The sequence below is a fragment of the Nyctibius grandis genome, chromosome 9 (assembly GCF_013368605.1).
Source record: "Nyctibius grandis isolate bNycGra1 chromosome 9, bNycGra1.pri, whole genome shotgun sequence".
Classification (NCBI taxonomy): Eukaryota; Metazoa; Chordata; class Aves; order Nyctibiiformes; family Nyctibiidae; genus Nyctibius; species Nyctibius grandis.
The window spans coordinates 22473856-22488425 of record NC_090666.1 but is presented as its reverse complement, the minus strand read 5'-3'; the positions used below and the strand labels follow the sequence as shown (position 1 = coordinate 22488425).

Sequence of the window (14570 nt, the reverse complement as noted above, 5' to 3'; positions counted from 1 at the left end):
TCCCCCACTTCCCTGGGCAGCCTGTTCCACTGCTTGATAACCCTTTCCGTGAAGAAATTTTTCCTAATATCCAGTCTAAACCTCCACTGGTGCAACTTGAGGCCGTTTCCTCTCGTTCTACCGCTTGTTACCTGGGAGAAGAGACTAACACCCTCCTCGCTACAACCTCCTTTCAGGTACTTGTATACAGCAATAAGGTCTCCCCTGAGCCTCCTTTTCTCCAGGCTAAACAGCCCCAGTTCCCTCAGCTGCTCCTCATACGACTTGTGCTCTAGACCCTTCACCAGCTTCGTTGCCCTTCTTTGTATTCTCTCTAGCACCTCAATGTCTTTCTTGTAGGGAGGGGCCCAAAACTGAACAGGTTGCATCCTGTTTTGCTTCTTTCTTGTATGAAAAGAGCATCCATTGTAGTCTTCCAAACTGAAGAGAGTCTACATTCTCTTTTTAAAAACGGCAGCAATTCCTTCTTCCTTCCCTCCCCACAAAATAGCAAGAGTCCCTCCATAGGGAGGAGAAAGAGCTTTCAACTGTTTGCTTAAGGGTGGATTTTTTTGGTAGATAAAGAAGTTGTAGCAATAGGAAGAGTTGCACTTTAAATACTGACAGTAGAGTGGCTATTTCATTAAGCTGCAGGTTAATGGCACACATCCTCTTCAGTTCACAGCAAGTCTCTCACCAATATTACAAAGTTATCAAGACCAAAGTATGGCAAGGGACTTTTTTTTTGGTTGAATTTTTTTAAACAGCTTGTAGGAAGCCCTGACAGTACATTTATCATCGAAAATTAGTACCAATGCACCTCCTGCAGTGGCCTCACTGGGATTTGATGATCAGGGTTTGTGCCACTCATAGCCTGTGTGCAAGTTAGACAGCCCACGTCTGAATGCTGGGTCCCACGGCAGACCAGAGCAGGAGAAATGATGCATTCACTGTTAGTGAGAAATGGGTCACTAATGTGCAAATAAGTTTGTTTTTTTTTTAAGAAAAACTAAGAGTTTCAAATTGGCAAGGACCTTAGGGATAGGTTTTGTGAGACTGGCACCTCAGTTCCTGAAACAGTAATGAACTTTGTTTTTAATTGACAACTGTGTAGTTTATTACAGTAGGGACCCACTACAGCTTACGTGGCGAGTTGTGTGTGAGGGTGTCAGCTTACTGGTTAATATTAGTTGCTTGTGTAACTGGTATTGTGTTTCCTCTCCAGATATCTTTACTTTGTTGTTTGCATTCGTGGCCAGAGAGATGTCATTTTATGCAGGTCTTATTTTGAGCAGGCTACAAGTGCACAGTCATCAGAAAGAGCAGTCTTCTGATAACAGCTTCTGACATTTTTGTCAATGAATGCAAATAAAATAGATTAGTTTGCTTGAGTGGAATCTAATCGTTACTCCCAAGGGTATACAATGAGTTTCTTCATTGCTGTGGCTGCAGAGAAGATTCTGAAATGCAGTGAGTGCTTGCCATCTTTGTAATGCCAAAGGAGTAGCCACATGACTACCAGTTCATCCTCTTTGACTATTTACAGATTTCTATCCATGTCTGCATTTCTGGAGAGCAGAAGGTGTCTCATACGAGGTGGTGTATACTCATATGCTTCTGTAGGAGACAGGATGCCTTAATGGGGGGTAAAAAAGATGCTGACACATGCATAGTGTTTTCTTTGATTTGTAAATTTTCCATGTGAGTTTATAGGCCAGATTTCATTGTGTCTTACAGGACACCTATCTGAGAACTTGATGTCTGAAGTCCTATAGTTGAAAGAGCTTTTTTTCTTTTACTGATTGACAGTGAAGAGAGACATCTGCAATGACAACTGCACAGCTTATGGACATAAGAAAAAAAGTCCAGACACAAATTGTACCAAACGCTCATTTTTATATTTATAGCAAGTTTGTTAATATTTTTATTCCCAGGCACTTTTAGAAAAGTAAAGTTAGAAAAGTCAGTAATTGCTCGTGTAGATTTCAGCAAATGTTCTGTTGTGTGTGAGGTGTCACAGTTTTGCCATGGAATGTAGATACCTTCTTAAGCAAAATGTAAAACACTGGTTTTGCACTGGATGCTTTGTATGCATAAAAGAATTGTGTATAAGAATTTGCAATAGGAATTTATTAGACAGTTGCAACAAGGGGAATATTTATTTCAAGATTTTCTGTAGAAATGTATATAGTTAGCTACCTTTCTAGACCTAAGATAATTTTTTAAAAACGTAGTATCTACTTTCACTTTTTGTTGGCATATGTCTTTGCAGTTTGTCTACATTTTTATCTTAGTGGATGTTTTTGTGTATTTCAGAGACTATTCATACTCTACTGCTAGGTAGGCCAAATGCAATGACTGTTGGTTTGATGAAAATCATTCAGTCACTGGAAGAGTATTTGCAAACCAAATACTTAAGTATGTAAAATCACTTTGAAATTTCCTGTACATCTGCTTCACAGAGAAGATGAAGCCAGATTCATCTTTGCAGGGCATCGTGATTGGGTGAGACACAAAGCTCTGAGTTGCAACAAACAGAATTTGGATTAGATGTTATGGGGCAGAGGAGGGGGGAATATATATAAAAACCACAATGATGGTAGTCAAACACAGAAAGAGGGGCCCAGAGAACTTGGAGACTCTCCATTTTTGCAGCTACTCAGAACTCAAGTCAGTGGAGCATTGAGCCACCTGATCCACAGCAGCCCTGGTTTGAGCAGGGATTTGGACCAGATGTCTTTCAGACGTCCAGCCTAAATAATTCTGATCCATACCTCCAGGCAATTTAGAGAGACCATTTCAAAATTGAATAGCACCTCGTAGGACACTGGAGTAGTTCAACAGCTCTTGATCTTAAAATTCCTATTTCTTGGCTTAAAGATGACGGAAGTCCTTAAAAAATTAGGACAGTTTTCTATTTAGAATCTTTCTCTTCAGTTACAAAAAGATGATACTTACAGAGCACTAGTTTAAAATTTATTATCAGGTGGTTTAATGGATTTGTCAGTGACTTACTTTAAGCACTGTCCATTAATACAAATCATTACCACCACCAGTGGATAAATCAAAAGATTGGTAACAACAGGAGTCTTTTGTCTACAGAAAGAGCTATTTTTTTTAACCTGATTAATTTTTTAGGGAGGAGGGGGAATCCCCAAGGAATTGAACTTGGACTATAATACAGCCTTATCTATTATTATGCTGTAATCTGGTTGGCATAGTAATCAAGACCAGGGAGTGAACTGAGCAAACATGAAAATATAACTACACTTTTGTACTGTAACTATTCAGAGATAACAAGTGAATATAATTGTTCATGGCATATTTCACAAGAAATAACAGCACTGGTGAATCTATTTTACAGTAGGGAATGTATCTGAATGCCAGTGGGGAAGGGATTAAATTCTATTAGAACTAAAAGATCTTATATTCCAAGATTTTTTTTTTTTTTTCTTGTAGTTCTCCTGCCTTTAATCACTATATTTGTTATCTAATCAGTCAGGTACAGTAGAAGAGGGAAGCAGAAGATTAAAATCTCTTGGGATGCTCTGCAGAACATGGTGGTTATTAGGAGTGCTGGAATTCCAGTTTATGCAAAATGTAGTTCATTAGTTCACTTCCTTAAATGTGTGTGGGGGATGAGGGAAGTTGGGAGAGAAGGAAAGAAAGTTGTCATTACACAGCAGTGGCCTGAATAGGCTGTCAGTTTGTAACTCTAGGACCTGTCCTTCAAAACCCCAATGCCTGAGATTTGTCTGGGACACATCAGAGTTAATGCTAATATTCACAACTTAGTTGAATGGACATCTGTATGCAGATCACAGCTTTCTCCAAAACCAGGGAGATCTGTTTTTTTGCAGCACCCAAAAACAAAGCATCACACTAATGGAAGGGCAGATGACAGGCACCAGGAAATCAACAAAGTTCTCAGATCTAGAAGTGTAAAGGAACAGAGTCCACTTTGGAGACCTTCCAGTTACAATCCTTATCTGCCATCTCTGGTATCGTCTTTGGCCCCCTGAAATAGTTTGTTAGTCTGATCGGAACACAGGAATTTTATCTATTTTAAATTCATCAGTCGTTGGCCTGTCATTTAAGGGAGACCCAATGGACAGACTCATTTTTAGCCAAGCTGTTTTAAGATGTTAGAAGAATCTGACGTAAAATATTGTTGCCATGTAACCTGTTTTCCTGCATATATGATGGTCTTTCAGTGCCTAGTAAAATATTGTAGGATTTTCTTGGTTCCTTACAACGTATTTCAAAAGGAGGCAACTTACAGTCAGTAGCAAGCAAAAGTCTTTTCTTCTGATGCCTACCAGTGCAATCAAATGGAAAAGGATTTAAAAAAAAATAAGTGCAAAAGAAGTAGTAGAGTGTCTGATTATTGTCAGAATGATTCCAGCGTACTGTTTGAAATTAAGACTTTTATTGCACCCTCGTAGTGCCTGGGGTTTTAATTTAACACATCAATGAAAAGGCAGCGTTTAAAAAAAACACCACCACCACTGAAAACACCAGCAGGACTTGCTTTTATTAGTGCAATTCATAAGAAATTAGAACATTTAATGAGAAAATCGTTAACCATGAAAAAAAACGGACTGACTTAACTTGGGGAGCTTAAGTAGTGAGACTTCAATTTAGTTTGGCAACTACTGGTAAAATAAATAAAAAGAATGAGCTGATCACCTCTGGAGCAGTAGGCACTTTAGCACACTTTCTTCTGTGATAGCTGCTGTTGGACAGAACCATTATCTGCCTCCTTTTCTAGAAGCTCTACAGTTTCCCACTCAGAAGGTAGTGGGAAAATATCAAGCATGTCTTGTTTCACTCTTTTCAGAGATACTGTCCTTCAGATTCAGTTCAATTAGGCATTTTATGGAACAGAAATATAACAGGTAGCATTATGTATGCTTACAGTGAGCAGAATGGAATACAGTATTTAAAAGATGTCTGCTTCTCCATGTGTTTGTTTATCCTTGTCTCTTCCATCATTCTGGCAAATTATTTTCTATGTTGATGTTTCCATGGCTGAAATAGTTGCAGTGACATCTATGCCTGTAACATCTGAACATAAGAAGGGCTATAGGTGGGGCTAAAGGTAATCCAGTAACCTGTCTTTAAGAGTACAAGAACAGGACAGGCAGATGCTGTGACTTGTCCAGAATGCTTTCCTGCATGTTCTTCCTCAATGGCAACATCACCTTTATTTTCACTCGACAGATTTCCTCGTTTAAGAATTCTAAGGATTTGTTCAAGCATTTTTTTAAGCTGTTAAAACTTCTAGCATCCCACAGCAGCCTGTGGTAAAGAGGTTAACTGGTTTTGTTTGAAGAGGTACTTGTTTTTCATTTGTTCTTAACCTAACTCTTTGCTCTTGTTTTGAGAGAGGCAGTGGATTATCACTCCCTAGTCATCCTTTTCACAGTGCTTCTGAGTTTACAGGTCACTGTTGTATGCTTCTCACACTTGTCTTTTCCCAGGCTGAGGTGTCTGCCAGAGGGTAAAATTGGACAGTTCCTCACCTGTAATTAAACATGAAGAAAATAAAGTACTAAAATCCAGCAGAACTTAGTTGGGCTTGCAGAGCTCTTGGTGACATTTTCACTTGTCACATTTGCAGTGTTTTACAGCTGTCTACCTTTTAGGAGCTCAACAGTGAGGATGAAACTGGTGTTCCCCTTCTTGCTGGTACAAGTCTCATTGTATACCTCTGCATCTCTCTGTGAGGCATGCACAGTTTATAATAGTTATCTCCATAATCACAGAATCATAGAATCGTTTTGGTTGGAAAGGACCTTTAATATCATCAAGTCCAACCATTAACCCATCACTGCCAAGTCCACCACTAAACCATGTCCCTAAGCACCACATCTATAAACACCATTGCCCCAATGAAAAATCATCAAACTACCTGTACAGAGACAAGATATACTCTAATGTCAGTAACAAGGTAGTCTTTTAACTGCAATCACCCTGCAGCTATTATTTTGACGTTATTACAGCTTCATTGTAAATTTAACACTTTCATTGAAATATACATGTGTTTCAGGATACAGGATGTTTAGGGGATATGCTTGTGTTGTAGAACATAACCTCCCTCAGCTTTAGGATCCCAAATGTCTTAGTTTTACTTTCTATCAAACAAACTAGGCCAATGCTTTTTTTCTTGGCTTTCAGGGAAAGACTTTTGCCTTGGCCATAGTTGGGTTTCTTCCTAGTATATCTAGCTTTTCCAGAGAGGCTGAAGTAATTGTTAGTAGCTTAGATAATGATGATCAGCTTAAGTAGCTTGTGGTGGTGTGGGTATGATTAACTCTTTTGATACCTGTGGAATAGAAAAAGAGAGATGTAAAGGAAAAATGTTTTTCTGCCTTGAAAGTGTGCAGTCTTTGATTTATTTATTTCTCCTCGTCTTTCAGTGAGTCAGCAGTTGATAAACCGCATTGATCAGTTCCTGGAAAATAAGGGTTCACAGTACTACATGAAAGGGATCAATTGTATCAGAGTTTTCAGAGAGGAGGCCATTAAGGTAACGTTAATATGTGAAAGCTCTCATCTCTTTCAAATTAAAAACATGATGGGCCTATTTGCGGTATTAGTAATTTGATAATTTCTTGCTACAGCAAAAAGAATTGATTCGTAGAAATATATTTGCATTTTATGTTTCTTTATTCTTACTGGAATGGAGACTAGCTTCTCTCGTATTATTTGCTGTTTGTTTTCTTTTAAACATAAAACCACAAGGCCTGTGACCTGATACTTGTAAAAGAAAAATAAGCAATCCTACAAATTTCTTCTTAAATAAAGCTAGTTACAAGAAAGTCTTTCTAGCTTTCTGAAAGGCAGTTTTTGTGGCTCACCTTTCCTTAGAACTCTTGGTTTTAGTAGAGATAAAAACCAAAAACTGTACTGACTTTTGTGTTCACCATGTTAGATGACTTCATGAAGAATTAAGTTTGCAGCACTCTCTAGTAAGCTACTTTAATATTTCTCTGTTATCATTGCTGTTATTTTTTTCAGCTGTCCAAGGCGCAGTGCTTTAATGATTTTCTGCAGGCCCTGAAATCAAAGGTGGAAGATAAAGCCTTAGCTGATTTCTGGGAGATCATGATTCAAGGTAGGATGGCATTTTAAAAAAAAAAAAAAAAAGAGTATTTCTAGTTGTATTATCCATTATGTAAGAGGAAACTCTGTTAGCAATGGGACATTTAAACTAACCCCAGAGCAGCATTTTGATATGGTTCATTCCTGCAGCCTGTTTAAAAAAATAGAAATCTTTCACATTGCAATTTCCTTTTTTGCAGTAATAATTTCATATCAGCAATATCCGTAATGCCTTGCCAAGTCTTGTTGAAATGGTAAATTAATTGTGGAACAAGAGAGACAAATTAAATGTTACAGGGTAAGGAGAAGAAGATATGATTTCAGCTGAATTTCAAAATAAATGGAAAAAGCTCATGCAGCAGAGATATAAAAAGATTCTTCCAAATTAAGCTTCAAAAAAGGCAGCGATAGCATTGAAATATGTCAGTGATCATTTTGTGTTTAAGCAACCTGAAGTACAGAATATGTGATAATATGACACCTACCTATGATTAAACTGGGAGATACAAGGCAGTGCAATTCCAAAAGACATACAGAGACTACGCAAGTGATAAATAAAGGAACATTTTCACCAATGCGAAACATGGTGGACTAAAAAAAAATTTTTACGTCGTACTCTTGTTTTTAATTGGAACCAGTGGTAAGAAAATCTGTTAAATGCCCAGCTGTACCTCTTAAGAGTGCATGCTATAAAATGCAATGATATGCTTTTTTATGGCGCCTTCCAAGGTGACGAACTCCAGACACTCTAATGTCTGCTTCATCCAACTTTTTCAAAATACAAGCTGGGAATTTGTTTAGCAACCCAAAACAACAGCACAAGACAACACTGAAAAGGATATTGTATTCAGTAGTATTATAGGGAACCTTCTCTGAAGAAGTTTGAAAAAAAACAAAACAAAACACAACAAACTTTGAAAATATGAAACTTGGCTCTTTCAAAGCCATGCTAGAATACTGTTTTAATAATTTTTAGTTGGTACAAGCCAGAGTTTTTAACAAACTGGAGTATATTTTTGAGGAAAAAAAATACAAATACAGAGATGATATTTTCGTACAAAATAGATTGTCTTCTCGTGAGAAGATGATAAAATTATGGTGCTTTATGCATAATCTAGCTGTTGCCATTAGGTAGCTGAAATTGCTTTCCACTTGCTGCTACCAAAAGCAGAAGTCCTGTTTTCCCTGCTTCGTGCCACATGACCCATCCCTCTTTTCTACCAAATGTGGCATGCATTGGGCCTTGTCGTGAGCAGCTGCCATCGCCAAAAGAGGATGGATGTGAGTTAACGAGTTAGTGGCTCAGGAGCAAGGCAGATCTGTTTGACAAGTTCACTTGTCTCATGCAACCTGCCGTGTAGTTCTAGGGGCATATTAAGGTGGCATTGCACCACTTACGCTGCTGCTGAAACCTTTATGAGTCTACTGTTCTTTGCTCCCACATCCACAGCTTCTTTATTCAGGCACAAGCATTCGTGTAGCCAAGTGATGAGCTAGACTAGAAAAACTATTGGGGTGTAAAAAGTAATTGAGATGTTTTTGGGGAGGTCACTGCACAGGATGGTGGTATTGGCACAACCAAGGAGCAAAGTCGGGGCAGGACCAGCACTTTGGTAGTCGGACTCTAGATAATCACAGCATAAGTGTTTGTATGTTAGAAGTTGATTTTTCTTATGCTATTAAGGACCTAAGAGCATGCTGTGAATGACTAAAAGTGTAATTTCTGGTAAATTTTCAGCATTTCATCTGTGATCTATGATTTCAGTGTCTCATTAGTTTGATTGTCATAATATTAGCAGCTTCCTAAATGGATACTTCCACAAGCTTATGAATATGCTCATTAATTTATTTTTATATCATAGTTGACTCATTTATGCAAGTCACATTTTCCTTTGAGAAATATTTTTTATTTTTGATGGTGATGATGACACATTCAGTAGTCGGAAGACTTTTTTCATTTCTAACATTAAGTGCGTTTTTGGGAAGCCTTCTAATGATATTTTTATATCTCTTTTTTTAGACAGAATTTCTTTGATCTCTAAAGATGAAGCAGGCGGAAGTTCGGTGACTAGTGAAGAGGCTGAAAAGGTATCATTTTTTTAATGAGCATCTATTTGTATAGAGCCCTTACTGTGGAACAGAAGATTCTTTCTTATATGGATAAATCCTTAGGTGAATGAAATAGGATCCATATGAAGGAAGAAGAGTGTCCTTTTACCACACAATTGAAATTGCCACAGTTCAGAGTAAAAGTAATTCCCTAACATGTAACACAGCATTTTGCTTTAATTGGTCTTTAGAAAGTATCTGAAAATATCCTCTACAAAGAACAGGAACTTAACGAACTCTTTGTAGTGGAACAGCAATAGACTCTTTATATATGCAAAATCACTATCTGAACTTCATAGAAAGAACTGTGATCTCATTGCTAGCACGAGAGTTCAAAAATCAGGATACTTTTTTGTCTAAAGTTGTTGTGAACTCTAGCAATATAAAGTTGTTATAGCTAGTTTTCACCATATATGCGATGATACCAATATTTTCCGCTTTATGCAGCTCTTGTGGATTGATGGACATCATAGGTGATGCTGGTATTATTATTGGTGATCATATTAGATCCTTTTGGAAGCAAGTTTTGGAGTATTTGCAGGTATTCTTTCTATAGAAATATAACACTTCAGTAACTGCAGTGATGAATGAAGGATGTCACAGTTACAAAGGAGTGAATTCAAACAGACAGAATGGTGCCTTCTGTTTGAAAGAAAGCAGAATTCAGAGTTGCTGTCAAAAATTGTATTTGTGTGGAGAGGATAAGACGGGCATTCTTGTATCAGGCTGCTAGCCATGATTTGAAATAGTTTAGGAGAAAGAAGGTCCTTGTATTACAGACCCCTGAAGGTAAACCTGTGGCTAAAATCACTAAGTACTTTGCAGAGAAGCAGCTTTTCTAAAAGATGCCACATTGATTTTCACAACTTTCAGGTCCTACATTAGCAGTAACCAGAAGGGGGTAGAATTAGGTTCTCCATGAGTGAATTAATGAGCGGGTAAAAGAATGTATTTTAGAAACTGCTTTTTTTCATCTGTAACAATTTACCTCAAGGTGAAGAAGGCACAGCAATGTCATGAAAATAAAAAGCTAACAAAGAGTCTAGAAAGCTAAGCACATGTGCAGAGTACAAATGACAGAATATGAAGGTTTTTTCTATAGGTGAAGGACCTACTGGCTGTTTCTCATTCACACATAATTGTATAGAGCAACTTTTTCCCCCAGTGGTGGTTTTAAAGAGTATCAGTTTTTGTTACATATTCCAAATGCTATGAATTTACTTCCAAAAAAGCCAGCATTTTCCTATGTCTACAGTAGATTGCAAAAATGGTTCATTTTCTATACTGAAGGTGATACCCTTCACTGAAAGGCTATATTGGATCTTTTAAAATATCACAGAATAGAGTAAGATACAAGTTTTCTTCACCTCTGTAATAGGTCACATGCAAGCATGTAGGTCAAGGGATTGGCTGTCAGCGTGGTCCTATGTGACACAAAAGGCTTTTCTCTTACAGGCAGATCACTAGCTGATAGCAGTTTCAGGACTATTTTGGATATAAGATTTCAGGTTTATAGGGTTGCTGAAGGAGAAAGGAAGACTTACAAGGCCACTTATTATAGAGGTAACATGTAAAAATTTCCATTTTCTTTTCAGTTGAGTTAAGTTATCCATGCCTATTTTCCTATCACTGAGAAAAATGGGATTAAGTAGGGTTTTTTTTTTTTTCCTGTAATAGTGGAGATACTGTTTTTAGAGCATGAGGATGATAGGTTAAAAGAGCAGAAATGTCAAGTGCTTTTTCTGGTTGCTTTGAGGAAGATAATGGATTTCAGCACAACCATTATATGTAATTTGCTTTGCATAAATGTAAAACAGGTTTTGGGAAAAAAAATTTTGGATGTTCAGCATTTGATGGAAAATTCAAGTTTCAATTTATTGCAAATCTTCATCATACATTTATTTAGCTTTTAGCTTTCTTTACCCAATTTAGTGTGGGAAAGCTAATTTTGAAAACTTTGAAAAATGTGCTACTTTCAGAAATACCATTTGACTCTTAATTAACTGCATAAAATGAGATTTGATCTGGCACAAAAAGCCTTTCAGAGCTGACAATGTCGTTAGCTTTTAGTTTCATGGTATGTGCTTTATATTACTACTAGATTGAGAACTTTTCCAGCAAAAAGATACACAGACATACAGCATCTTGAAATTCCAGTTCCTTCTGACCCTGTCACCTTCTCATTTTTTTTTTGCAGCTACAAAATCTATATGATAAGTTGAAGTCAGCACGTTAAAACATGAGCTTTGTCTGTGGAGTAAGCTTTCTACATTCTTCTTGGATATTGCTGTTTAGGATGTAGGAAAGGTCTGACCTTTGGGTAGTGAGACAACAAGGTACAGGTTGTCTACATCCTCTGTCTTTAGTGTTAACCAAAAGCAATGTATTTGCTTTTCATCCTAGTGGGTATGGTATCTGGCACTTTCCCACAAATGGGATGCAGCAGGTAACTTCTCAGTGTTTTACCTGTTGTCTAAAGCTGTCACTATTGCTCTAGAGAAGGATCAGAACATTTTATTTATGTAAAATAGTATTTAAGCTTCTTACAGTACAAGTGTATTGTCTCAGAGATTTGTAGTGCTCTGATAGGGATCCCATGACCTTTTACACAACCTCCATGGCTGTTGTAGTTGATGTCCTCACGTAGACAGTAGCTTGCTTTCAGGAGCCAGCTGTTTGCACAAAAGAGTACCTAAACTCTAAACAGGTATTTATAGCCTATTCAATGTAGTTATTTTCTAACTATCTGTTCTCTTCCATCTAGACGTAGGGATTGAGTGCACCCTCAGCAAATTTGCAGATGACACCAAGCTGGGTGGCAGTGTCGATCTGCTGGAGGGTAGGAAGGCCCTTCAGAGGGATTTGGACAGGTTAGATATATGGGCTGAGACCAACGGCATGAGGTTCAACAAGAACAAGTGCTGGGTCTTACACTTCGGCCACAACAACCCCATGCAGCTCTACAGGCTGGGGGAAGAGTGGTTAGAAAGCGGCCCGTTGGCAAGAGACCTGGGGGTGCTGATCGACAGCCGGCTAAACATGAGCCAGCAGTGTGCCCAGGTGGCCAAGAAGGCCAATGGCATCCTGGCCTCTATTAGGAATAGTGTAGCCAGCCGGTCTAGGGAAGTGATCGTCCCTCTGTACTCGGCACTGGTGAGGCCGCATCTTGAGTACTGTGTTCAGTTCTGGGCCCCGCACTTCAAGAAAGATGTTGAGGTTTTGGAGCGAGTCCAGAGGAGGGCGACCAAGCTGGTGAAGGGTCTGGAGGGTCTGACCTATGAGGAATGGCTGAGGGAGCTGGGGTTGTTTAGCCTGGAGAAGAGGAGGCTCAGAGGTGACCTTATTGCAGTCTACACCTACCTGAAGGGAGGTTGTAGTGAAGTGGGAGTTGGCCTCTTCTCCCAGGCAACTAGCAATAGGACAAGAGGACATAGCCTCAAGCTTCGCCAGGGGAGGTTCAGGTTGGACATCAGGAAGAATTTCTTTTCAGAAAGGGTTATTAGACATTGGAATGGGCTGCCCAGGGAGGTGGTGGAGTCACCATCTCTGGATGTGTTTAAGAAAAGACTGGACATGGCACTTAGTGCCATGGTCTAGTTGACAGGGTGGTGTCAGGGCAACAGTTGGACTTGATGATCCCTGAGGTCTCTTCCAACCTGGTTGATTCTGTGATTCTGTGATCATCTAGAGTTATAGTGAAGTTGTTTCTGAATTAAGGATGATGGAACTCAGAGTCATGGAATGTGGCTCTTCTTCCTCCCCAGCTTTCACAGACATCTTTTTATCTGGGGCAGGGTTGTTCCTGGCTCTGTACACTTGTTCTACTGCATTTTAATAAGAAAAAGAACATTTATAATTTTATAGTAAGGATATTGGTAAAGAGACTGTAACTAAAACTTGCAGATCGCTGGAGACCTTTTAAGTAAGAGTCAAGTATTTGTATTTTTCTTTTGCCATTCTAGCTAAATTATTAATTTTTTCACAATGTTAGGCTAAGAGAAAAATAATTCAGAGGTGGTTGTACTCCAGATGTTGTCTGTATGTTTGATTTCAGTTGTTATAGTATCTGAGCAACTTACCTTTATCTTCTGTTAATGGGTGCCATGCTTTAAGTGAAGGGCATATGGTGAGTTGTATCAGCAGCTATGGCAATAGAATTTTACATAATGAATTTTCTATTTTTAAAGACTGGCATTCTAACCATCTTGCATGTTTGAGGAGTTTTTTAAAATCCATGTCTTTGTTCATTTCTTAAATGTTAATTGAATTAAATGGGAAGCTTCTAAGTTCCACACAGAACTAGAATGTCGTACTGAAGAAATTTGCTAAACAAGCCATTCATCAGCTTACGTATGTATTCATATCAAGGGGAAGGCGGTTTGCTGTCCTTTAGCATTTTGTAGCTACACACAGTACTACTTTTTAAATTATCTTTTTTAAGAACATAAACATGGCCATACTGTAATGGACAAAATGTCCATCTAGCCCAGAATCCCGTGTTTGACAGTGGACAATAACAGATGAGTAGGGAAAAGTGTACAGGTGTACAATCCCAGGCTCCAGCCACAGATGTCTCAAGTACTTCGTGTGCTTGAGGTTGTTTCTGTGGACTTAGTAGACTTCAAAGGATTTCTCTTCTATGAACTTTCCCCATCTCCTTGTGAAACTAGGGACTAATATTTGCAGCATTCTTATTACAGGGTGTTCTACAGCTTAACCGTATATTGTCTGAAGAACCATAGCCTTTTGTCTGTTATTCAACATACTTCATCATAAAATCCTTTAAAAGCAAGGTTTATGAAATTTTCTGTACTTTATGATGATTTTGCAGGGTAGAAACCAGGACAAACTTCATTCATAATTTTTAATTACAGTTGTTTTGATATACAAAGGAGACATTCTGTTAATTTAAAATTAAGGGTCTGATTTTTGTAAGTATCATAAAAATACATTTGTGTTTTCAGTTCTTGGCTCTGAAAGAAAAGAAAAATGAAACTCTGCCTCCCACAGATGATGGTGGTGATGTTGATGATTTGGTGAGTAGCATAAAGACATAATGTGGCTTTAGAATTAAACTGTAACTGAAACATGGAGTGAGAGAGAGCAAGTGCTTCTTAAAGCAGTAGATTACAGTGCATGGCTTCAGAAAACACCTAAGGAATTTAGTCATAAAAGAGCCACATGAAATTACTTATTTGCTATTGCAGAACATAACCAGGTATGTAATTTCATGATAGCAAATACTATGTTATGTGGTAACACGGGTGTTTACATAGGTTAAATGTGTCCTCTGGTGTGTTTCAAAAGAGCCAGTGAGGCTGCTCATTTGATAGCAGATTGTTGTAATTTACTATAATAGCCTTTAACAAAGCTGG

At 38.2% G+C, this 14570-nt stretch overlaps 2 protein-coding genes across 3 annotated transcripts in view; both read left to right on the top strand.

Moving 5' to 3' along the window:
• Positions 1-14570, top strand: part of RPL37A (ribosomal protein L37a) — a 259950-nt gene that overhangs the window by 26198 nt on the left and 219182 nt on the right. The gene's annotated exons all lie outside the window — the stretch shown is intronic.
• The window catches only part of XRCC5 (X-ray repair cross complementing 5), a 57541-nt gene that overhangs the window by 40984 nt on the left and 1987 nt on the right, over positions 1-14570 (top strand). Inside the window, exons 17-20 of one of the 2 annotated variants that reach the window (XM_068407357.1) lie at positions 6402-6511; positions 7003-7099; positions 9107-9174; positions 14160-14231. In XM_068407357.1, coding sequence (XP_068263458.1) covers positions 6402-6511; positions 7003-7099; positions 9107-9174; positions 14160-14231 — 347 coding nt within the window. Of the gene's footprint in view, positions 1-6401; positions 6512-7002; positions 7100-9106; positions 9175-14159; positions 14253-14570 lie in introns of those variants that run through there. The other variant, XM_068407355.1, reaches the window with a different exon arrangement.